Source organism: Rhinoderma darwinii, chromosome 4 (genome assembly GCF_050947455.1).
Source record: "Rhinoderma darwinii isolate aRhiDar2 chromosome 4, aRhiDar2.hap1, whole genome shotgun sequence".
In the NCBI taxonomy this organism is placed as follows: domain Eukaryota; kingdom Metazoa; phylum Chordata; class Amphibia; order Anura; family Rhinodermatidae; genus Rhinoderma; species Rhinoderma darwinii.
Window position 1 is genome coordinate 96,505,111 of NC_134690.1, and position 26,671 is coordinate 96,531,781.

General features: G+C 42.2%; 2 protein-coding genes across 2 annotated transcripts in view; one reads left to right on the forward strand and one right to left on the reverse strand.

Annotated features, from left to right (window-relative positions):
* Nucleotides 1-21,054, forward strand: part of FARSB (phenylalanyl-tRNA synthetase subunit beta) — a 42,149-nt gene extending 21,095 nt beyond the window's left edge. The window contains exons 15-17 of the mRNA XM_075861422.1: nt 1,179-1,296; nt 7,644-7,796; nt 19,276-21,054. Coding sequence (XP_075717537.1) covers nt 1,179-1,296; nt 7,644-7,796; nt 19,276-19,427 — 423 coding nt within the window. The 3' untranslated portion in view covers nt 19,428-21,054. The remainder of the gene's footprint in view (nt 1-1,178; nt 1,297-7,643; nt 7,797-19,275) is intronic.
* A 3,281-nt stretch (nt 21,055-24,335) lies between these two features.
* The window catches only part of SGPP2 (sphingosine-1-phosphate phosphatase 2), a 59,490-nt gene continuing 57,154 nt past the window's right edge, over nt 24,336-26,671 (reverse strand). Inside the window, exon 5 of the mRNA XM_075863974.1 lies at nt 24,336-25,513. Within this exon, the coding sequence (XP_075720089.1) occupies nt 24,971-25,513 (543 nt within the window). The 3' untranslated portion in view covers nt 24,336-24,970. The remainder of the gene's footprint in view (nt 25,514-26,671) is intronic.

Genomic DNA, 26,671 nt, shown 5'->3' on the forward strand with positions numbered 1-26,671 from the left:
CCCAGGGCCAGATTTTCATTGGTGCTGTTAGAGCTCCTGCTCTGGGGCCCTGCTTTACTCTGGGCCCCTTAAACCATTTACCTAAAAACTCTCTCTTCTCTCCTGCGCCGTTTCATTGAAATAAACCCACATGGAAGGATTATCCCATATTGTTCTCTGCCGGCTGTGGCTACAAGGCAGTGTACCAGAGTGAAGCCTGTGCTCTCTGATTCGCTATTAAACTGGCCAATGTTGTGTGGCTACAGTGAACCAGAATAAGTAATCATCACTCTGATTGGCTGCTGAGCAGTTCTAATTTTGAAGTCACTACCTTGAACGCTGTAAAGTTCATGAAACCAATCCTGAACAAGTTTTGCAGCGTGGCAGGGCGCATTGCCATGGAGCGATGTACTAGGGCTGCAACAATGTTTGGGTTGGGGGTACGTGTCAAAGTAACGGTCACAAGAATGACAAGACCCCTTGGTTCTCAGCAGAACACTGCCCAGAGCATTACACTTCCTCTGCCAGCTTGCCTTCTTTTTTGCAGAGTGCATCCTGGAGCCATCTCTTTCCCAGGTAATCGACGCACCCGGCCGTCCACATTATAGAAAAGAAAACGTGATTCTTCAGCCTAGCCGTTCTTCCTTGCTCCATAGCTCAGTTCTGATGCTCCTGTGTTTACCGTAGGCGCTATTGGAGGTGGACAGAGGTCAGCATGGGCACTCTTATCAGTCTGCGGCTACTCCGCTCCTAGTGCAGCAAGCTGCAATGTACTGTGGGGTTTAACACCTTTCTATCATAGCCAGCATAAACGTTTTCATCAATCTATCCTACAGCAGCAGACAGGCTAGCCTTCTCTCCCAATGGGCATCAATAAGCCTTAAGTGCCCATGACCCTGTCGCTAGTTGTCCTTCATTGGACCACTTTTGGTAGGTACTAACCTCTGCACACCGGGGACACCCCACAAGACCCGCTGTAGATGCTCTGACCCCCGTCGTTGAGCCATCACAATTTGGCCTTTGTCAAAGTTGCTCCGATCCTCACATTTGCTAATTTTTGCGCTTCCAACACATCAACTACACAAACAAACTGTTTACTTGCTGCCTGTACAGTTACCTGAATCTGCATTCTGCCTTTGAGAGTAATTGCACTTATTTATTAGCGGAAATTAACTCACTTTTATGTCTTCTCTGTTTAGGTGGCTCGTACGACTTTATTGCCCGGCTTGTTGAAAACGATTGCAGCGAACCGCAAAATGCCTCTACCCTTAAAACTGTTTGAAATATCCGATGTGGTGACAAAGGACAACACTAAAGGTAAATGCTGCTTGACCAGGAAATCTACTGTTGCTTTTATTTGAATATAATGTACTTGGCAAGGTTTTTTTTTAAATTATTGGCAAATGGTAGAATATGTCACTTCTACATTAGCTACTGTATATGCCCGGTATCTCATGGTATCAATGCTAGGCTGCTTAGGTGATGGAAAAATAAGATGCTTCAAGGTTAAGGTGTTTAAAAATGCTCACCATCAGGATTAGGCCTCATGCACACGACCGTAAAAACACCCGTTATTGCGGGTCGTAATTACGTCCCGCAATAACGGGCCCATAGACTTCTGTTAGCCACGGGTACCTTCCTGTTTTCTCACGGGAAGGTGCCCGTGCCATTAAAAAAATAGAACATGTTCTATTTTTTCATTTTACGGGCCGTGCTGCTATACTTTATAATGGCAGCACGGCTCGCAAAAGCGGCCGGCTGCCCGTGGCCGCCCATGCCCGGCCGTGCTCGTAATTACAAGTCGTAATTACGAGCACGGTCGTGTGCATGAGGCCTTACTCTGCTTTTTATATATTCTCATACATGTTTTGAGAAAAGGAAAGTGACTTAGAACAGTTGCCTGCAAGTTAATATCTCCGTTCCATCCTGATTGTGTAGGATGCATAACATACAGGCATACAGATGGCATGTTCGCTCCGGCTTTTTTTTTTTGCACTTTTTTGGCTGACTAAATAGATTTTAGTTGCTCGAGACAGCTTGGGTGTGTTCATCAGCTGTTGTTAACCATAATTGAAGTTTTACATGAGTACAGTGTAAAATGTATTCCCATCATGATTTAGTCATGGGATATGCCATGACTTCATGATCGGTGGAGTTCTGACCTCGAGGCCCCCGCCAATAACATAAATTAAGGGACAGGGGCCCCTTCAAAGTTGGGAGTGCCATTGTTCAGGGAAAACCTGTGAAGGAACTGCTGAAGAGGATTGGTGGGGGATCCAGGCAGTCCTAGCGATATGCCATCACTTTTAATGGTGGGAAAACAACATTAAAGGGGGTATTCTCACCAAAGACATCTATGGCATATCGACAGGATGTGCTTTATATGGTTGATAGAAATCTAGGGCCCACGCCTATCCCACCTGGGGAGGGGGCCACTGCATCCAGGTGGAGAATCTATGGAGAGGCGGCCGCGCAGGCAGGCTCTGCTACTTCCGTAACGCCCATAAGATTCAATGGAGTGAGCACGGCCACCTCTCCATTGATTATCCGTCTGGATGTGCTGCTGACCTCTCCAAGCAGGATGGGTTTTGGGTGACCCCTGTTCTCAAGATAGGTTTGGGTCAAAGAGCTGGGACCCGCATCTATCAGACATTTATCTCATATCTCATGGGTGTGCCATAAATGTCTTAGATGGAAATAACCCTTTTTATTTTCTTAAATTGCTATACCATTACTGGCTGATAGGTGGCAGCAGTTCCTTATTCATTGGTAGATATATCCGTTTAATTACTGTTACTGACATTTCTTGCTACGTTTTGTCTGTTTTTTTTTATTTTATTTTATTTTTTTCTTTTATACAACTTGTTTTTTTTTTCATCACTGTAGAAGCGATGTCATTTTTACTTTAGCTTTTTAAATGGTGTATTTTTATAAATATCTGGCATTTCCATTATTTACCAGCAGGGGGCAGGAGAACATACGTAATAGAGCTACTGCCATCCTTGACTTAATAAGCTCATACTAATATCATTCTCTTCCCTGTGTAATTGTGCTGGTAGAGACCTCCGTTCTGTGCAGACGGTTTACACTACAATTCTTTGTATCTTATCTATGTTTTATATGTCAAAACCGATCTATAAATAAGCTACCCAGACAAAAAATGTGTCGCAACCACCAAAAGGTGCAAATTTACCAGAAAACTCGATTGTCAGTTGTTGGCGAGGGACTTACAGCATTTGGCACCGCAAAAGGACACCCATCAATGGTAGTTACCACATTTGCTATTGTTGCGACAGATGGTTTTATCTGGCCAATGTAAAAGTGGTCAAAATCCAAACCAATAGGGACTCCGAGAAAGAACGGGCTCAGAGCTCCTTGCTGCAGCATTTCACACTCCATGGCTGGAAGCCAATTCTAAAGCAGGCAGGAATTATTCTCTATAATAAAGGACCAGCTGGTTTCTGAACAAACGCTACAGAAGATCTGCGTGCCCTCAACCTTTATTTGTTAACTCCACTTAAAACCTGGAGATGTCGGAATATACTGCTGAATTATCCCCCCCTTAAATTGTACTCACAAGGGTCCAACAACCCGCCATTCAGTTGTGACACGGTCTTTACACTGAAGATCTGATGTTTTTATGACGTGTTCTCGCACTGCGTGTTGCCAAATCCGCATATAACACGTGGATTTTGCTGTGGATCCGCCAGCCATTGTGTTGCCTGCGAATGAGGCTTTAGGACTCCTGCATAAGGCTGTATTATGGATTTACATACATATCGGTTCTATGGCGCCCGTAGAAATCTATGAGGCCATACTGTACCACCAAGTCCCCCCGATTGCATACAGAAGTAATAAACTACAGTCACCCCCAGAGGCCACATACGGAGCACACGGCGTGCCTGCGGCTGAGTAATATGGAACTCCAGTACCAACTTTCCAGCCTACAAAAAACTCCTTATTGCTCCATCGTTTTACATGGAGTGGAGTGGAATATCGGTGTTAACTGCACTCTTGCCTGATTTTTTTTTTGAGTGGCGTTTTTATCAATTAAAAAAAAAAAAAAAATCAAAACTTTTTTAAGATCACAGAGTGGAGTAGAGACGGAAAGGTTCCCAGGACTTGTTATAAGTTGCCAACATCTGCAGCAACTTAAAGTGCTCAAAGAAAGGGACGTTTCTTTTTTAACAGTAGAATAAGAGTCCCAATATTTAGTAACAAGTCGGCAGTGTAAAATCTGAATCACTATGGAATCATTTGGTAAAATCCTTGTAATACATTTGTTTCCCGGAAAACCTATATGGAATGTCTTTCTAGTGCGGAGCCGAGTCCTACATCCGCAATGTGTCCGGAAATGATTTTTGACTTTTGTCTTTAGTTATTCTTGGACGAGCTGCAGTCACATGAGTGTTTTGAGGTCTGATTCATTTAAGGATCACCCTGAATATATCTATACCAAGTTCTCCAAACCAGTGATGATGATTTTTAGGGTTATCTATGGCTATTGATTGTGAGGAAACATAATGGTAAAGTGCTTCACAAGCAATGCCAAAGATCTAATGTGTATAGGGGCTTCTCTACAGACCCCCCTACATCGACCATAAGGGCCAAAAAGATTGTGGCAACATACCTAATCCCGATTCCCTCCAGGAGATAAGTGTGCGAGATATATAAAGATATCATTCAATTGACACTTTTGATACGTGATCCCAATATTGTATGTTAATGGGTTATTCCCTCCTTAGACATTTATGGCATATCCAGAGGACATGCCAAAAAATGTCTGATAGGTGTAGAACTGGGACCTGCATCTATCTCTAGAAAAGGGTCACCCGACCCCAACATTCAGGCAGGGAATGAATGAAGAGGTGGCCACACATGTGCACAGCTCTCCATTGAATCCTATAAGAGTTATGGAGACAGACGAGCCCGCTTCTGTCAGACATTGATGGCACGTCCCGTGGATATGACACAAATGTCCAAGATGGAAATACCCCTTTAAAATATACAACAGAAATCATCAATGTATATTTTCACAGATTTCCGATAAATCTGACCTTGTTTTCAGCAGTACCCTCCCCTGAGTAATACACGTTTTATGATCTGCCCAGGAGGAGTGGGTGGGGGGGGGGGGTGAACTCCTGAGGATTATTATTAAAGTTTTCGTCACTTTTTAAGCCAATTTGTTGATGGTACAATAAACTAGAGGTTCGTTCGCATGTAACAGTTTGGTCTGGACATCTTTTTTTTTAGTTTTTGTTTTTTTTAACCTGAACCGTATACGTCTAATGAGAAAGTTGTGCACCTGCCCAGTGTCCATAGGCGTTCTGTCTGGCTTGGGGAGACATCGGTGGCAAAACTGGGGAGGCACCACACACAAAACTGACATCATAGGAAACTGTAAGATCAGTTTTGCCGTCTGTTTTACGTCTGCCATTTTCGTGCTACACCGGATCAAATCAATTCACCTGTTCACAAATCAATTATTGCTTTATGAGCCATTAATATACAGTCGCCAAACTGATGCGCAACTTTAGCGACTGTACCGGACACAACCCATGGACAGGTGTGGCGCTGTTTTTGGAAGAAATCAGCCATGGTTTTTCTAATCCTGTACGGCCCCAACTTAAGCTTGTGGTAATAATTTATGGATTTTCTTTTATTTCCACGCAACTCTGTAGGTGTAGAGAAGAGGACTGGGCTATTATTCATATGTTTTGTCTGAGGAGCTTACATGTACTCCCCTAATATGTGCTTCATGCTTGCGGAGCCTCCTGTCGTGTGTGTAGATATGGTGTGTTTGTGTGATTGCTGTTCACTGCAGGGGTTGTTGCAAGAACAGATAAAGTGGTTTGGGCCTCCGTCCTCCGGACATTGCGAGTGCGCTGCAGATATCGAACGTTTGAAGCTTGACAATGTGCAGATGGAGTCCGACTCTCCTACGTCTGTTCCCAATTTCTCTTCTTACTTCTACAAAGAGCGAGTCTGCAGCTGATTTGGTACTTTCCTTATCTTATTTGTCTAACGTTTACGCCATTCTCCTGTTATTTTCATCTCTCATTCTTAATTTTGGTGATTGCTACTTGTCGTGTTATCCATTTTTTTTTTTTTTTTTTTTTGTACTATCGTCTACTTTTTATCTTTTGAAGTTTGTATAGATCCAAATGCTGGAACACCCTGATCCATACTGGGTTTTGCATGGAGCAATTGGTGCTACAATGCAAAGGATTATATATTAAAGAAGCCCTTTCACCTCTACTGCTATGTCTATTTTAGTGATTATTTGTATTACCGGTACCTATAAAAATAATTCTGGATAATTTTTTCTTCTGTGTTATTCCTCTTAGAAATCGATGAATAAATTGACAACTGGGTGAAACCATTCCCCTTCTCAATAGCGTGACTTAGGGTAATTTATTCATAAATTTATAAGAGGAATAACAGAGGAACAGCACAGCATAAAGTTCTAAGAAAAGATGCTTCAGAATTGTTTTTTCATGGGAAATACAATGATTTACCTAACGGACATGTCAGGAGAGGTGAGAGAGCCTCTTTAAATGTAAAAAATGTTTGGATTAGTTGGATCTAATCATTTTCTGATCTGAGGAAATAGATTTTTGACATGGTCAGCAATACTGATGGGATTCTTATGACGTCCGGGGTGACGCCATTTTACAGCACCTCAGAATAGTGACTAAACCAAAAAAATTCTGCAGATACCCTTTGGCTCCAGGGAGAAGGCAGAAGCTGTTTTTGTGCTGCTGCTTTCCTGAGCAATTTCCACACACTCCATAATGTACAGTATAGTAATCCAGTGACGGATCCCCAGGAGCCAGTGTTTAGCGAGGGCTGCTGCAGTTTTTTAATTATATTTGTTTCTTCCCACTCCAAATGACAACCACCGATGGAAGACTTTACAGCTCCATCATAGGTTTTTATCAAGCTTTCCAAGACTTTCGAATGGAATATCTGCCTAGTTATTCAGTGACTCAAGGATTGGGAGGTATCACTGCATATTTAGGCAGGTCTGCCATTTAGGAGGGTGGGACATTTAGGTGACAGCCCTTATGGGAGCTATAATGGTGACCATTGGTTTCTCCATTTAAAGAGGTTGTCCAGTATAGAAAACCCATTTTCCTATACCCTGTTAGGGAATTCTGAGATAATAGTGGGGGGATCCTTGGTTCAGGATCCTTATCTCTTGTATAGAGTGGAGAGCGGTTACAAAGAGCGCCTCTCACTCTGGAGGACCTGTCCGGAGTTACACAAAACAGAGCTTAATGTGCTGTGTAATGCCTAATTTCCCCTGTGGTGGCGCTGCAGGAAAATGGAACGCTTATTTGTAAGAATACCCACATATTCCAGCTGATCGCTTGGAGTCCCAGCAGAGGGACACTATGTAATCAGCTTATTATCAAGGGACCCTTCTAACAAGTAAGGATTGTCCAATTTGGTGCTTGTTAGCAGAGAACCAATTCAATGTAGAGAGTATGAGATTTTTAGTGATTCTCCTGTTCCACCATTCAGTTATAATATTTGTTAATGGAATTATAATGGCATCCAGGTGTCCTCGGATAAATATGACTTTATTCTCATCTATTTAGAGGATAAGGTAATTGATTCACAATGACTTTTAATTCTTGGTTTTTTACTTGTCCTTTAAGATGTCGGAGCGCGGAATCATCGCCACCTGTGTGCAGTGTATTACAACAAGAACCCAGGGTTTGAGGTCATACACGGCCTGCTGGACCGCATCATGCAGCTGTTAGCAGTCAGTCCTGGGACAGAGAGAGGATACCGGATCAAAGCCGCAGAAGGTAAGAGGTGCTCACGTCACCCACAGAGTGTTTATGGTCAGACACAAATTTAAATTTAGTCTACAAAATATTACATTGTGTAGACTTTTGGCCAAAAAGTGAATTTTGGAAGTTTTAGAATTTTGTCTTTATAGGCTACTGTACTGTTGGTCTAAAAGCAAGCTTTGGTCACGCAAGGGTAGTGGTAAAATTGAAGCCTTACCGTAATGCGACATGACGGGTATCACAAGAAAAGACTATCTAAATTCAGAGTTTTTTTTTTTTAGAAAATGGAGCAAACCCCTAGTAAATGTATTGTGTTATATTGTTAGTGATATGCAGCAGGGGAAGGCTAATCCCACCCGCTCCCGATTTCCTGTGGTGGACCCAAATTAAAGGTTTTGGTCGGGCTTCTCTAAATCGTAACGAACGTGGTAAATTGTGTGTTGGGGGGTTGTCTGGTCTAGAAAACTGATTTTCTAATATTAATGATTCGGATCAGGGAGCGGTTAGAAGGAACACCTCTCATGGAGTTACCCCTATGTCTGTGTATTACACCAACAGCCCATGGCTTTTTATAGGCACTTTGTAATTCTTCATTTCCCAGTGGTGGTGCTGAAGGGGAGCTGAAAACTTTCTGCCGGGTTCCCCTTCAGTTTACAGTTTGCTAGGGGTCCCGGCATTGGGACTTGTGATCCGCTTATTATAAGGGAACCCTTGTAAAAGTGATAGTCTGAAGCAGACAACTTCTACGGATGCGGAAGGACCATCATTGCTTATGAAACCATGTGGTTATAAAACGAGTGTATTCCGGGAGTCTCCGAGATTTGGTGTTTGTTTGGTCAAACACAGTCACGACAACAGCACTCGATGAGAAATGAAGCAGACTATGCAAATGACTCCAGAGTAATAAGATATCACCGGTAAATTCATTCAATTACATTGTAATTATTATAGAGAAGAGCTTCGAAACTGTGTAACTTGAGGGAACATAAATCTGAAAGTTTTATCCAAACCAATGTTTAATAGATAGGCATTATTTATAGATGTGACCAAACTAAAAAGAAGAAAAAATGGTGCCAGGTAGACAGCGAAAAGTACGGTCATAATGTTCTGGAATTCACACAAGCGTCAGATCATCCTCAGACCTCAGGACTTTCTAGATTGTGGTTTCTCCCCATATGTTTCTAGCTGTGTCTCCTATGAGCATATGTATAATAATCAGTTTTTCACGCACCTTCTGTTCTTTTAACCTATTTAGGAGTGTACACCTACTGGGGTCATAACCTCTGCTCCTCTCTATGGGATGGGAGCTCCACAGGATGATCACGGTGGAGTTGTGTTGGGTTTAGAGAATCAGTAATTGTAATCCAAGCTGTATTTTAGTTGTCTTATTCTATTAGGGAATTGGAACATTATCAGCAAAGCCGAGATCTCCAGGAATTGTAAATGATATCGTCTCTGCCTTTCCCACTCAGGACAGCATTTGTAATGCATAAAAAGCAAAGGAAACCTCAGACGCACTTTTACAAACAAAGTACTGTATGTCTATTATTGTGAATCCTCATAAGTTAACTGTAGATTTTTAAGATTTGGCTATGTCTTTCTGGAATGGCTTCTTAAGGAGCATGGGGACTGTTGGGAAATCTTCTGTTGAAAATGGAAAAAGTTAATAAAATAGGTGGCAATTCTTTTAGAAGGTCATCGCTCCGTGTTTGGCAAAAGTGACATGATAAAAACCTTTTAATTGGACATGGATTTTGCCACTATAAATTTCCACAATGGGTGACAATTGGACTACGATGTCTAAACCATGGATTACACAAATTATCGTTGTTTATTATTGAATAATTCAGCTTTATTAGGATTTTTTCCATATACAAAGGTTCAAGGCTATTGCCATCTCTGCCACTTAATATCAGAAAAACCAGTCTGCCCGTTTATGCTGCCCTCTGAATAGTGACAGGCAGGCTGATTTCAGCGGTGTCACTTACTGTATGTGGGAATATGTTTTAGTTGCGTAGAACTTCGTTGTAGTGGGATGTGAGCGTTGTGAGGCAGAAATCCGATGTATTCTGGAGCTGCCACTCCTCCCGCCGCTGATTGACCGCTTTCTGCCTATTACTGTGCAAAGGGAGACCGCTGTCAATCACAGCGGCGGAAGCAGCAGCTCCAGAATACATCGGACTCCTGACTTACAATGCTCGCATCCCACTGCAAACACAACATATTCACACATAAGTCACACACCGCCAAATTCAGCGTTCTTGTCACACTATTCCGAGATGGCAGCCTAAACAGGCTAACAGGTTCCCTTTAGAGAGGACCCGTCACCTCTCCTGACTTGTCTATTTTAGTAAATACTTGGATTTCCCATGAAATAACAATTCCAGAACATATTTTATTAGGACTCTGTGTTGTGCCGTTCCTCTGTTATTCCATCTAGAAATGTATGAATAAATTGACAACTGGGTGTTACCACTCCCTCTGTCAGCAATGATTGGACATGGTCACCCCAAATATTAACACTCAGTTATCAATTTATTCATACATTTCTAGGAGGAATAACAGAGGAACAGCACAACACAGAGTTCTAATAAAATATGTTCCAGAATTGTTATTTCATAGGGAATACAGTAATTTACTGAAACAGACATGTCAGGAGAGGTGATAGGTCCTCTTTAAGATGGGCTTTTTATTCACTAACTTTGTTTTACAGCACTAGAATGCATTGTTGAACCTCTTCTAAAAGAGTCTGGTATTGTCAGCCCAATGTGCCGAGCGGCACCACAGCCATTCTACTGGACCCTCGCTTCACTTGAGATGAGACGGCGCTCTGGCTGTTAGCTGGTCTAGTATTCTCTAGCACCAGTCTAACGTACTATACTGGACCCTCTCCTCACATCGGTTGGGATATTCCACCTCTCTCACCCACTCCTTGCAGTCTTTTGTACTGCCCAATAAAAGAAATGTCAGAGATGTGCCCAGAAAAGAGAGCAACTGCTTGTTTTGGCTGCTCTAGTGTCTTTCTGCATCTGTCTATCCCCATTAAGCCAACATTTATTGCATCTTTATCTTGCTATTCTTGGTTTTTTAAGAAAATAGAGTTCAATGATCTGTATAGTAAACGTTTGACAAACTTCTGACATGTTATAGTGACATGTCAGAAGTTTGGATTGGTGTGGGTCCGAGCACTGAGACCCCCACCAATCTCTAGAACGAAGCAGCTGAAATCCTCGTGTGAACGCTCAGCCGCTTCGTGTCTGTTCGGCTTTTTCCGGAAAGCCGATGTATCTGAGTACGGGCTCATAGACTTTCTATTGAGTCCGTACACCGATACATTTATTTCCGGAAAAAGCCAAACAGACACGAAGCGGCTGAGCGCTCACACGAGGATTTCAGCTGCTTCGTTCTAGAGATTGGTGGGGGTCTCAGTGCTCGGACCCCCACCAATCCAAACTTCTGACAGGTCACTATGACTTGTCAGCAGTTTGTCAAACGTTTAGCTACACTTTAAAGACTTTAGGATGATAGGTCTAGAGGGGTGAAGGATTGTGTTATTACCTGGTATGTACTTAAACGATTCTCCATGGGCAGGTGTATTAAGGGTGCGTGCACCTGCTAATAACCCTCCACCCTAGCACACAAATAAGGTGCACCTCTGCAGGCTGGGTGGCACCCCCTGGTGCATTAAGCGTGTCACAAGCCAGCAGGCATAATTACACTGGCTGCACCTGTAATGGCTGCTGACCGCTGGAATGAACCCCTGTGTTTCTGGGTTTTAAGTAGGCATGAAATGCAGACAGCGTGTTAAATAATAATTAAGAGAATCTAGCGAAACTCAAAATAGAAAAGTAAATGAGATTTAAGGCAGTCGGCTATGGCGGCACAGCGGGGGAGCGAGCCTCTGATAATACATCATTGACAGTAGGTACAGTTTCACGGGTAATTATTACTAGCTCCCTGTGGGGTCTCTTGTAGATTCCAGGCCTTTGATCTGCATTGTATATTACATTAATACCAATCTTGTTATTCTCTAATTCCCGCCCTCCTCCCTGCTGTGGATATCACCCCCCAGCTATTCGTCCCCTTACTATTTATCAGTCTTATTTTTGTGGCTACGTCATTTACATTCTATAATTACAGTGTAAGAAATATTGAGACTGTAAGCACTTACTAGTGAGGAGACAATGGGGACAAAATGGCCCAGACAATGGGGGAGATTCCTCAATTGTGTCATAGAATGCCTGTATTTGAGTGAGCAAAAATGGCACAAATTGCTCCAAATTGATCAAAATTGTGCACATGGCATGATATATTTGGCGCAACTTGCTAGGCATGTGAGACCACTTTCCTTACGTCTTTTCAGAGCTAAAATGTATAAAAAGGCTGCAAGTTTATTTAAAAAAAATATTGGGGTTTGCATATAAAGAGTATAGCACATAATAAGCAGGGTGCAGACTAGTTACACATTTTGGATAGTAAAGCCCCCCTCCATTATTTTAGTGGCATTGTAGAAGAAAACGGGGCACACTACTGCATGAGCATTTTGTGTTTGCACTGTAGGTGTTACTTAAAATATCAGTCAGGCTCCTCATAAAACGCATGCAGCATCTTCTACACCCCCCCCCCCCCCCCAACGGTCGACCAGCCAGTGACCGTGAAGTGCCGATCTTTATAGAAGGTTATTACTACGGTGCCACATTTCATTTGCTTGACAACATTTATGTTCTTATGCAATAGAGAAGTATACTGGGGTATTGTGCTCTGATACGTATGTGTGAATAAGAGATTTATTTTTCCCAGAAATAGCGCCACTCTTCTCCATGGTTGTCTGGTGTTGCAGCGCAGTCTCATTCAGCATGGAAGGACTCCCGTTCTAGTTACATTAGACAGGTCCTGTTCACACTGTTCTTCTCGCTGCTGTAGACATGTCATGTTCCTTCTTTGTTGCATTCACATAAATGTTGCTAAAAATGCTGATACAACAATAGAGGAGACTTATCAAAACGGGTGCAAGGGAAAAGTGGAGCAGTTACCCATAGCAACCAGTCCGAATCATGCTCTCAGTTTTCAGAGGCTTTTTGGTTTTGCTTTTTTAAAGAAAGCTGAAACCTGATTGGTTGCTATGAGCAACTGCTCCACTATTCCTTTGCACCAGTGTTGATAAATCTCACTCAGTCAGTATTAAGCCACGTCATCTCCTTGGGAATTAAATGGAAATTCCCATCATTTAATGTTCTGGTCTACGGTCATTATGTACAGTGGGGCTCCACTCGATCTGGAGGACAGAGGGCCTCATCAGTATTTATTCTACACAGCGCTTCCGCAGTGCAGGGAAATGATACAATGTTCCTTTGCCGTGAATGGGGCTGTGTTGTAGCCAAAACCAGAAGTGGATCCAAAACACGGAAGAGGTACAAATCTTTCCATTGTACATTAAACCGGGAGCATCGCTGTGCAGGGAAAAATCAGTGAAGGAGCTGGATCGCTTAACTAGCGCTGCTGTCCTCTCATTCTCCAGGTCGGTGGGGTTTCGGACCGTTAGACCCCAATTGATCAGTAAGTGATGGTATATCCTATCGATATGTCATCACTTTATTTAGCTGGAAACCCCCTTTAGGCTGAGTTCATACAGAGTTTTCTTTGCAGGCAAAAAATTCGGCCTCAAAATTCCGTTTGGAATTTTAAGGCAGATTTTCATCTGCCTGCACGCCGTTTGCCGCGCTTTTCGTGGCATTTTTCGCTCGCGCCCATTGTGTGCCACGGGCAAAAACGCAGAGAAATAGGCTTTCTCTGCCTCCCATTGATGTCAATGGGAGGTCAGAGGCGTAAACTCCCGAAGATATGGCATGTCGCTTCTTTTTACCGCGAACTTTTTTAAATCCAAGGGAGGCATTTTTGGCTGTTTTTTGGCGCTTTTTCTGACGTGTCAAAAAACTCTGAGGCCTTGTTCACACGGACGGCAGTATTTTGGTGAGTATTTTACATCACTAGTTGGAAGCAAAAACCAGGAAACTACACACAGAAAAACCTATAATGGAAAGCTTTGTACCTCTTCCATGTTTTGGACCCACATCTGGGTCATTTTTGGCTTCCAAATACGAATTACAAAATGCTGATCAAAATACTGCCGTGTGAATGAGGTCTAACGATCCCAGTGACCTTACATCAAGATATCTCTTCTTCCCAGATACATTCATATACAGTATGTGTGTATTTCATGTACCTGGTAAATGCCGAGGCCTGAGAGTGACTATTCCCAACAATGGCCCTGTCTGGCTGAACCTGTGAGGGTGGCAGTGGATCAGACATGAAATGTTACCAGTCGAGCTCAGCTGCAGATGAAAGCACATTTTAAGTGTTTCTTAGATTTTAGCCTTTAAAGCGGCTTCTCAATTGCTGCCTGTAAGCCCTCACTTCCGTACATCCTATCAAATTATAGGACTGCTAAGGTATGTCTAAGCCTATAATATTACCTTCAAGGTTTTTTTTATTCCTCGTTTTCATTCTGAAGCTCACACAAGAAAGAAACTGAAATGCACGATTTCAGCCGATAAGAAGAACCATCCCTTTGATATTTAATTGTCCATAAAATGTGATAAAGATTAGTTGATACAAATGACATTTGGCCCCCTCCAGCTCTTAACTCTTTTTATGCCCAGGAGCATGGTAGCAGAGTATCCCGTGTGTTCAGGCACCTGCCATTCATGGGTTAAAGTGGTCCTGTCTTTCAAAGTACAGAAGTCCCTGGACTGGCTGTAGAAGCTGTAATTATGTGATTATTCACAGCCCAGTGGACTTTGGAAAATAAGGTGACATATATGGCTGTAGGGAAATGAGTGTCTATCCCCTTGTGAAGTTCAGCCGTCACCACACATCTGTTCTTACAAGGCTAGTTCATACAGACACAGCTGTCGGGTTTCACCGTATAGGGGGGAACTAATTATACGGGAGAGACTAGAATCATGGCTCCTTCTCCATGTTTTTTATTTTATTTTTATGTATTGTAAAATGGGCCTTATAGTGATGCTTCATATTAAGGAAACTATTAGGGTTTTGCATGATTTATAGTTAAAATCGGACTCTTTACCCCGCAGGATCTTTTTGATCGGCTGCACGTGCCCCAGGTCTATTGACAGACTACAGGCTGCTGTATTCGGTTGACAGGTCTGCAGTGCAAGCATGGGAAATTTGAAATTCCACAGGTTTATGACCTGTAAACATTTATTCTAACCATTTTTTTCCCCCTATCACCTATGACCCCACCCCTGGAGAGAACGCCTACTCCTCTAGAAAGGGAACCGGAACTAGGATTAGTTTAAAGGAGGGAACACCCCCATCATCCCTAGTTCTCTTTCCTGCCTTTTAGGGCTTATTCAGATGAATGAGTGTAAACTCGGAAGTGAAAAACAGCCGTTTTTTGCGTTCGAGTCGCCCCCGTTCACGGATCCTTCATAGATTAGAGTCTATTGAGGGATCCGTGAACACGGACAAAAATAGAACATGTTAAAACAACGGCCGTGTGAACAGCACCATGCAGCCATTTGACGGCCGTTAAAACAATGGACGATATTCAAGTTCGTCTGAATAAGCCCTTAGACAGAGGCAGGAAAGTTTGTTTCCCCAAGGATTCTCAAAAAGAAAGTTATGAGACTGAAGGAACCCTGTTTGTATCTGAGGGACTTATGGGTGACCTGTCGGTGTTCGACTCCACTAGGATCCGCCAGGGTTAGTCTTCTTTCCCCTCTCCCAGCTCACCTGTCGGACGTTGCGGCCTATTCCAACAATTTTGGGTTAGTCGATTTTTCTAACACACTATGGCGGGAACACCCCACAAGACTAGTTGTTAAGAAGATGTTCTGACCCAGTCATCTAGATATCACAATTTGGCCCTTGTCAAAGTCGCTCGGATCCTTAAACGTGTCCATTTTTCCTGCTTCCAAGAAGAACCGACTGTTCACTTGCTGCCACACCTTGACAGTCGTCATTGTAGTAAGATAATCAATGTTATTCACTTCACCTGGGCAGGCTTTGCAGGAGGGAGCGAGGCCTGCACAACCCGATAAATCGACTATAATTTACGCCAGAAAACTGGCGCAAATTATAGCACAAATCTGCACCAGATTCTAGCTAGATACGCGTGGACGGCCAGATATGCGCTTAATTTAATAAGAGGCATGCACATCTTACTACAGCATTTTTTAGATCTAGAGTGGCGTATGAAACACGTGTCTTAATAAATTTCCCCCCCATGTATCCACTTCTCAGCTAAGAGCAGGACTAGTTATGGGTTTTCTGACTCTATAAATGTGAACAACAATGTTCTCATTCACTGACAGCAACAATTCTCTCAAATGATGAGGAATTGAAACCCTAAGTATATTAGAATGTTGTAAAACGTTTCATTTATATAGCAATTAAGTTTTAACCCCTTTAGGCCTTGTTCACACAGTACAGATTTTGCATGCGGTTTTTTTTTAAGGCAAAACCAGAATTGGAGGAAAGGAGACACTTTAAGACCTTTTCTTTATTTTATTTTTTTATTCTGTTTAGGTTCCGTTCCTGTTTTTAGCTTAAAAAAAATACATACAGAATCTGCACTATGTGAAGAAGGCCATAACTTTATTAGTATAAAACCATTTAACCCCTTAGTGACCGTTCGTGTTTTTACGTTGGTCACGAAGGGTCTTTATTCTGATGCAGTAGCCTCCTTACGGCGCTGCATCTGAATAAAACAGCGCCGCTGGGAGGAGTAATAGGTCCCTACTCAGCTACTGGAGGTAGCTGAGGGCTTGGAGCAGACCTGCTAGAGCGGGCGAGATCGAAATTGGCATCGATCCGGCCTGTTTATCCACTTTGCGGATCTGAATAGCGAGCACTGCATCCAAGTGGTTTTAGAGGGAGGGGCCTCCCTCTCTCAGCCCATCGGCACACCCACGGTGAGATCGCGGGTGTGCCGATGGTTTTTATGGTAGCCGGGGGCCTAACAAAGACCCACAGGTCGGCCACTAGTGAATGCCTGTTAGGCCATGTTTTACACTGACCGGGCAATAATACAGAAGTATTGTAGTGTATTATAAAAGTAATGAAATAATCGCATAGTGTAAGTTCCCTGTAATAAAGTTTATAATAAATAAATAAAAATCCCAAGTAAAACAAATGAAAAACCCACTTTTTACCCTTACAAAATAATTTATGAAGATTATTTTTACACATATTTGGTATTGCCGCCTCCGTAACAACCCCAACGTCTGTAACGAGCTTTAAAACGATTATATTATTTAACCTGCACAGTGAACACCGTAAAAAAAAAAATACAATGTCAGAATTGCTGTTTTCTGTTCATCCTGCCTTCAAAACAATGTGATAAAAAGTGATCAAAGTCATGTATACTCCAAAATTGTACCAATAAAAATTCCTCATACAGCTATGTCGGCAAAAAAAAGTTATGGCTTTTAAAATATGGCGACACAAAAACAAATGACTTTGGAGAAAAAGTGTTTTTACTGTGTAAAAGTAGTAAAATAAAAAAACAATATAAAACTTGGTATCGTTGCAATCATAACAAAACTCTTAATAAAGCTATGATATTTATATCATACGGTAAACCACACGGTATTAGGGGGTTAATATGTGCCATTTATAGTGTCTGCACCAAATTTGCAGACCGTTGTGAAACATTTTATCCATTTAACACATGACCCCAACATAACGAGTGACGTTACAAAGAGAAAAAGGTTCAGACCAAGAAAAGTATGTGTGTGTATACACACACACACACACACACATACACACACACACACACACACACACACACACACACACACACACACACACACACACACACACACACACACACACACACGTGCCCCAATGTGTCGTCGTATTCCAGATTATCAACATCGTGCACACCGATCCTAACACATTGCCATTCCAATATTCCTTTTTTTTCTAGCTGTTGAGCTCCACGTTTTCTCCCTTAATAATGCACCCGGTGGAAATGGTATTTACAGAACATTTCACATGTGACATTTTGCTTATATGGGGATTGGGAAATTTACACACAGTTTGCAGTTTGTATTTTGCGTACGTTGGTTCTATATAGTGATACCAGATGTTAACACACATGACTAAGCACAGATTTGCTAGTTGCTATTCTTTTGTGTTTGCTGTAAGGGTTAATGTGGGTGTTTATGAGACTATTGAGTGGCTCACTTCATCTGGTAGGTCGCGCTAGTTGTTTATATATATATATATATATATATATATATATATATAATCTGTAACTACCAGTGTGCAGGATGACGGTGCTACGATTGTCTCTTCAATAATTGAAACACTGTCACTTTTTTTTTTCTTGGGTAATTAGAACAATGTCTTAATTATCATTCTAGGTTCTCAAAGCAATGGAGCCACGGGCTGAATTGGTATTATCCTAAACCTTTCATTGCGGGTGGATCCTAAGCCCATTTCACAGCTATTGCCGGCTCTGTGCGAGATGCTCCAATTTCACACTTCTAATACCCCCAAAAAAGAATCATTTCTAGAGTTAGTTCTTGCCTGGTGTCAGGCTGCATAGTACCATGTCCTTTCCTTTTTACTCCAATTATTTCTACATGTCCTCCTGATGTTTGATTCTTGTATCAGTGCGGCACATAGTGGGGCTTCATACTGAGCGGTTTTATTACCATGAGCTGTTAACTAATTACTGGCTGCTCCTGTGGAGCTCCCTGATAAGCTTCAGCGGGTTGCTTTACACTAAAGTCAGTGATGGAACATAGGATTGTTCCACCATCACCCCCATTAACATACATGTTGGCCGAATGTACATATGTGAATGGAGCAGGTGCTGATCAATGTCTTCCGGACACCTTTCCAGGGGAAATCAAGGAATTGGACATGGGAAATCCATAGGGTCAGATCCTTATCCCCCAAAAGTTGTGTTACCGACCGCATAAATATGTAATTGTTATGGCCCATTTTACTCAATAACTAGCGATTTTAGTTGTTGCTGCTTTTTATTTTATTTTATATTTTTCTGTAGTATTTCCTTGCATTGTGTTGCTTCATTTCACATAAGGACTTAAAAAAAAAAATCTAAATAAAAAAATCCCTATTAAATAGTCCCGGAGTCGTCTTCAGTCAAGTAAAGCTAGATCTGTTTCTGGGAAAGTTTTGTGATGACGATCATAGTTCCTGTAGCATTTGCCACCCAGTCTTCCCCGGGTCGTGAGGAGCAGATCTGTCTTCCATAGTCTCGATATATTGCTGTATCATACGTCAGATTCTCTATTTACTAGTCTGAGTTGCGACCACCACTTGAGTTTCTGTAATGGCATCCATAGTGTTTCCTGGAAACAGACACAACCTAGGAATTGACAAATGTTTATTTTACGGTACATTTAATGTTATTTCTCACTGCCCAATAGATATGTATTTTATTCTATATTGTGCAATGCTTTTAAGACTGTTTTTTTTTTCTTGTTTTGTTTTTTAGACTCCGCTTTTTTTCCTGGTCGCTGTGCTGAAATACTGGCGGATGGCAAAACCATAGGAAAACTGGGCGTCCTTCACCCGGACATCATCACAAAATTTGATTTGACTCTACCGTGCTCAGCCCTGGAAATAAACGTGGAGCCATTTTTGTGATATAAAATCCGCTACGAAAAATCAGAGATGGGAATATACAAAACCAAACCGTTTGAACATCATTATCAATTCAGTCATCACATTCACAATCTAGGACACAGTCAGGGTGCGCTTACCTGCAGGCACAATAACTAGGACCGTGGCAGATTCAGACATGTATGTGCTCTCCAGTTTATGTACTGTAGACTGGGAATACTCCTCTGAGGCTTGGGATATTTCCTGGCAATTCCCATATGATGTGTAGACGTCTCAGAGTGCACTTTACTCTAACATGAAATATAATCTGACTAACGCCTCGTTCTTCTTGTGACGAGGGTAAATTTGTTGGCAAATACAACCAAATTTGGTAGGATCTAATATCTATGGCCAACAAACATTAGATTGTCTGCAGCTCCCAACAAATATCTCATGTCCATGGTCTCCTTCACATTTGAGGTTTATATAAATTACTGGATTTTAACGGACAGCAATGGTTCATAGGATTCTTCAGTGGAAAATGTTTCCCCTATGGAATTATTATTTTGGCCAAATATTTAGCTGCGGCTTAGCACAGTCTCCTCTGTCTCGTGGAGATCTGAAGGTCTTTCATTTGGAGGTGACCAGGGGAAGCTAACGGGATTCCTTGTCTCCTGTTTATATTACATGCATTTATCTAGCCAGCCTATTAAACTGTTCAAGATCCTCTAATGGGATCAGAGTAACATCCAGACTGGTGATAGACTCCTCTCACTGCAGTACATGGGCTACAGTCTACAAATGGCACTTGTGTGTTAACCTTTTACTCCAAATATCAATTCATATGTTAGTACAGAATACAAGTTACACCTTCAAATTGAGATCCCCCCCCCAAAAATAATGCACATTAAGGCTGACCTTTACTATAGCTGTCTTATTGTGAGAGTGTAATCTTAGGCCTCATGCACACGACCGTAGCCATGTGCACGGCCGTGATTTTCGGGTCGGCCAGGGGCGGAGTGTCACCAGCAACCCGCCCGCAAATCGCGGGCCGCGCACATGGCCACGGCCATTATTTGCTATGAGCCTGGACTGCATAACACGGCCATAATAAGACTTGCCCGTTCTTTCTGTGGTCTGGGCACCTGGGCCATGCACGGACCGTGGAAATGAATGGGGCCGCAATTCTACTGTGGATTTTTGGGGGAACTGCGGCCGCAAAAGCACGTTCGTGTGCATGGGGACTTAGATTAGGCAGTCATAAAATGCACCAAATTTATCACATTGGTGCCTGCTGTATGATCAGTTTGGTGCATCTTGCATTACCTGTTACAGTTTTTTGTTGAATTTTAAGCCACACTACCTTTCCAACTAAGCCATGCCCTTTCCAGCTAAGCTACACCCCATTTTTAAGACCCTTTTTTTATAAAGATTCTAATGAGAAGCAAACCTCAAAATTGCACCAATTTTCAACAAAATATGGTGGGTTTTTTAAACACTTTCTAGACCCAGACAGTAATAAATCCACCCGTGTCCTTTAGTGAAGTTTTGCAGGCTTAAAAGGGTTAAGTTGTACACAGAGGTTGAGCAACCCTGACCTAAAGAATTATTGTATTTATTCCTGTAAATGACATTAAATGCTTGATAATAAAGTATGTTTGTTACAGTCAAATGTGTACTTTGTGATGAGCGCATTTCTATTGAACGATATCCGCGATTATTAAAAGGGGCCACTAAACATACTATAAGGGTTGGTCCAGTGTAAAAAAAAATATATATATATATATATATATATACACACACACACACACTGCATTCAGAAAATCTTCAGGACATTTCAATTTTTTTTTACATTTTATGTTGAGGCCTTGTGCTAAAATAAAGAAAAAGTTTTCCCCCTCATTCTGTATTAAATACACCATAATGACAGTGAAAACTGAATATTCGTAATCTTTGCTCCTCTATTAATAGGAAAAACGTAAATATTGCATTGACATAAGTATTCAGACTCTTTACTCAGTACTTAGTTGAATCACCTTTGGCAGGGATTTCAGCCTCCAGTCTTCTTGGGTATGACACCACAAGATTTGCACACCTGGGTTTGAGGATTTTCTGACATTATACTCTGCAGAACCTCTCAAGCTCTGTCAGATTGGATGGGGACTGTCGGTGGACGATCATTTTCAGGTCTCTCCAGAGGTGTTTGATTGGGTTCCTCTCAGGGCTCTGGCTGGGCCACTCAAGGACATTCACAGAATTGTCCCTAAGCCACTCCTGTGTCTTGGCTGTGTGCTTAGGGTCATTGTTTTGTTGGATGGTGAACCTTTGTCCCAGTCTGAGGTCCAGAACACTCTGGATCGGGTTTTCATTAAGAATATCTCTACTTTGCTTCATTCATCTCCCTCAACCCTGACCAGTCTTCCTGTCCCAGCCACTGAAAAACACCCCCACCATGCTGCTGCCACCACCATGCTTCACTGTAGGGATAGTATTGGGCAGGTGATGAGCAGTGACTGGTTTCCTTCAGACATGATGCTTAGAATTGAGGCCAAAAAGCTCAATCTAGATTTCATTAGCCCACCAAATCTTGTTTCTCACAGTTTGAGTCCTTTAGCCACTTTTTGTAATCTCCAGGCAGCTTTCATGTGTTTTCTACGGAGGAGTGACTTCTTTCTGGCCACTCTGCCACAAAGCCCAGATTGGTGGAGTCCTGCAGTGATGGTTGACCTTCTGGAAGTTTCTCCCATCTGCTTACAGGATCTTTGGAGCTCAGCCAGAGTGACCACTGGGTTCTTAGTGACCTCTCTTACTAAGGTCCTTCTCCCCCAATTACTTTGTTTGAGGAGCTCTAGGAAGAGTCCTGGTTCTTTCAAACTCCTTCCATTTAAGAATTATGGAGACCAGTGTGCTCTTGGGAACTTTCAGGCTGGGTTCACACAACCTTTTTTTCAGGCGTAAACGAGGCGTATTATGCCTCATTTTACACCTGAAAATAGGGCTACAATACGTCGGCAAACATCTGCCCATTCATTTGAATGGGTTTGCCGATGTATTGTGCAGACGACCTGTAATTTACGCGTCGTCGTTTGACAGCTGTCAAACGACGACGCGTAAATGGACTGCCTCGGCAAAGAAGTGCAGGACACTTCTTTGCCACGTAATTTGAGCTGTTCTTCATTGAAGTCAATGAAGCACATCTCAAGATTTACGAGCGTCTCAGACGGCTCGCAAAATGCGAGGAGGAGCATGTACGTGTGAAACGAGGCAGCTGTTAACAGTCTGTCTTTTCACACGTAAATGCCTCTCATCGTGTGAACATACCCTCAGCGCAGCAGAAATTTGCTCGTACCCTTCTCCAGACCTGTGCCTCCACACAATCCTGTCTCTGAGCTCTACAGGCAGTGCTTTCCTCCCCATGGCTTGGTTTTATGCTCGGATATGCATTGTCAGCTGTGATACCTTATATGGACAGGGGTGTCTCTTTCCAAATCACATCCAATCAAATTAATTTACCACAGATGGACTCCAATCAAGGTGTAGAATCATTTCAAAGATTATCTAGAAAAATGGGAGGCAGTGTCATAGCAAAGGGTCTGAATAATTATGTCCATTCAAAATTGTAGTTTTTCTTGTTTACTAAATTTGCAGAGGCTTCTAAAATTCTGTTTTCACTGTCATGAGTGCAGAATGATGGGGGAAAAAGTTGGTTCCTTATTTTAGCACAAGACCGCAACATAACAAAAAGTGAAAGGGTCTGAAGACTTTGCAAATGCTTATATATATATATATATATACATACATATACACACACACACACACACACACACACACACACACACACGTATACATTGTATGCTTATCTTGTGCTTATCCTGAGTTGCATTCACAATTCTGCAGGCTTCAGTACTGAAATCTCCCAGAATGCTCTGTTTCTTCAGTGTCTGCCCAGAGTTTGCCCTTGTGATTCTGGAAGGTGAAAGCTTTAGACCATCCGATGGAGAGAAAAAATGGACTGTCCCCCTGCATTATAGGAGCTCAGCTAAACAAGGGTTTGTCCGACCAATGAGGACCAGCACAATTGTGAATGCAGCTCCGTATCTGTATGTTATGCGATGTAAGTTATGCAATGTGTTTACAAAGCAAGCTAGCTTTTTATGTTGATAAGTTCTATCTGTAAACCAATGTGAACATATCTTGTAAGGGTTGTACACATTGTGCTTCGGCTACAGCAGTTGTAATAAGCCACCTTAGCTCTTGATTAGGTCCCTGTGTAGGAACTATAGTGACCATACCACTGTTATCTATTCCCAATGCAGGTATGGACTACTACTGTACATCTACAGCATTCCAGGTGGACTACTTGGGCCACAGGACAAAAGCAGACTGAATTGTAGGACTATAACATTTACATAGTTTGACTGTATTCACATGGCTGTATATGGTCCACGTAGGATCCATGTAAAGAAAGCTCAAGCAGAACCAATTTAAGAGGTCTGCCTACTACTCTGCAATGGGATCTGCACCTGTTTTGGACAAAAAATATTCAGATTTGGATTGGATGGGAGAATACAGGCATGTAAATGTGGCTTTATTTGAAGATACAAAATCGAGTAAGGATTATCTTACACATTACTGTAGGTCCGTTACAAGAATTGACAAGAAATCTCAAACTCCGACTATCTCAAACTCTGTCTGGGCACCCACCTTGTGGTGGATTTGGTTCTTGGCCACTCTGGGAAGCCCAGATATTCTGCAGCCATGTCCCTATGTATTGCTCTCAGAACAGCTCTTTACTCCTTAGAAATAAAAGGGATGAAGCTTCGTCCGGAGAGTCACACGTATAGATATCGCTGCAGCATGTCTGGGCTCCCTCTCCTATAACCATGTATATTACAGTGAGAACTTTATGAACCAATACCATTTTTCCACATTTAATAAATTTACAACCAGAAATCTCATAATAACTTTATTAGAGCAGGTATGGTGTAGACATACAACTCACCATCTGGATCTGGGTCATGTGTACAGTCACCCTAGTTTGATTACTTTCAAGCCCTAGGTTAATACGCTGCTCCAGGTACATTCAATCAGACTTAAGACCATAATAGACAGACACAAAAACCATATACTGCTGCTTCATAAGCCGCACATTACATCAATGATACGGCATCAGTCAGACAATACAAAATTAGTGCAGTATAAATACTGTAAACGTTCACTTTGTGCATACAAAACATTCATCCTATTTGCTTACTCCCTTTTGTTTTTTTCTAGGAAGGGAATCTAGATCTGACATACGTTTGCCTTAAAGTGTCGGAAATGGACAGGTATTCTTTTTTTCAGCCAAAGTGGTTTTCTTGGCACCATACGCCAGTCCAATCTTATTGTCCATGAAGAAGAGAAGTAATGGAGTTTGGTAGCGTCCATTAAGTCATCTCATATAAATAGTGTTTGACCCTCTTGCATTAGTGGGATCTCAAAAGCGAGTTGTCCATTATCCAAATTTGTGTTTCTAGAACACAACCAAATTTTAGAAACAGTACTGGACACTTGACTAAATCATCCTCCACATTGGTTTCAGACTTCTCTTATAAGTTCAACAAATTATAAATCCAAGGGACAGCTGATGTGGCAACCACACCTATTGATGCATAAGTCACAAATTTATAGGGCACCTCAATCTCCAGGCTTTGCCTAACAAGTGTTTCTTCTGTTGAGACTTTGTACCACGAACCCAGAGTTTTGAGAGACAATGTTTTAGCAAGGTACCGTGTGATCACCAAAAGCGTTACACCAAGAACAAATCTCAATAGTTGCTTAAGCAGCATGGGGTATGTTACTGGAGGGATGCCGAGCGGAAAAACTCCAGAAGGGAAATAAGTCAGTCCTATAGAATTAGTGATCCAAATACCTACACAGGTCCCAGCTCCCACACCCAGTATAACGGTGGTGTCTGCGCGAGTAGTGCTGTAGTGATCCAACCTTGGATAGTTGTAGCTCAAAAGAAAACCGGCAATAACAGCAAATACAGGACATACTGGGTTGTTCAGAACCAGATGGTCCATTGAATCCCACACTGGAAAAGTCACTCCTAGAAATAACAAGGCGATCAGAGCTCCACAAATCACATCCTGTAAACAGAAAGAAGAAGGGTCATACCGTATACATAGTTCTTATAGATTCTCATAAAAGGTGCTAACACATAATGGAGGCCTTTGGTTTATCGTCAGGAACTGGTTTGGTCTTGATATGGCCATGTAGTGCATACTAGATTATATAAAATATGCTCAATCTCCATGACCTGGTAAGATGCGTGTAGCCACGAACCAGGGTATTGACTGTAGATCAGGCGCACACAAAAGGGGTTGTCCACACGTAACGGAATTGCTGCATATTTTCCGTCCAGAATTGCAGACAGAAAATATACAGCGGAATACAGTACCAGCAAAGTGGGTGTGATTTAAGAAATGTTACCCACACACTGCAGAAAAATTCCGTCCAGAAATTCACCTGCGGTGCGTAATTTTATTTCCACAGCATGTCAATTATTGTTGTGGGAAGGGATTGCCTGCGTTTTTCTGATGTGGAAATTCTGCAGAAATTCTTACAGGGGATGGAAATGAAATTACAGGAAGAAGAAATATCAACATCACACAGCCTTTGAAAAAAACCAAGTAAGGGTATGTTCACACGGCCTATTTATGGACGTAAATCGGGCGTTTTTGCCCCGAATTACGCCCGAAAATAGCGCCTCAATAGCGCTGACAAACATCTGCCCATTGAAAGCAATGGGCAGACGTTTGTCTGTTCACACGAGGCGTATATTTACGCGCCGCTGTCAAATGACGGCGCGTAAATAGACGCCCGCGTAGAAGAAGTGACCTGTCACTTCTTTGGCCGTAATTGGAGCCGCTATTCATTGACTCCAATGAATAGCAGCGCTAATTACGGCCGTAATTGACGCGGCGTTCAAGCGCCTGCACATGCCGGTACGGCTGAAATTACGGGGATGTTTTCAGGCTGAAACATCCCCGTAATTTCAGCCGTTACGGACCCCCGCCGTGTGAACATACCCTAAAAAGCGTATGAAATGGTGCGGATTTTCCACAGCGGATTGTCTGCGAGCTGATGTGTAAATGCTGTGAAAAGCCGTTACGTGTGGACAAGACCTTAACATTATCATGACTCAACAGCCGATTATGAATTTTTAATATTGGCTTTAGGCACATACAGGAGACTAGATTTCTAGAACTTATACATGCAATTGCTCATTTAATATCAATAAATGA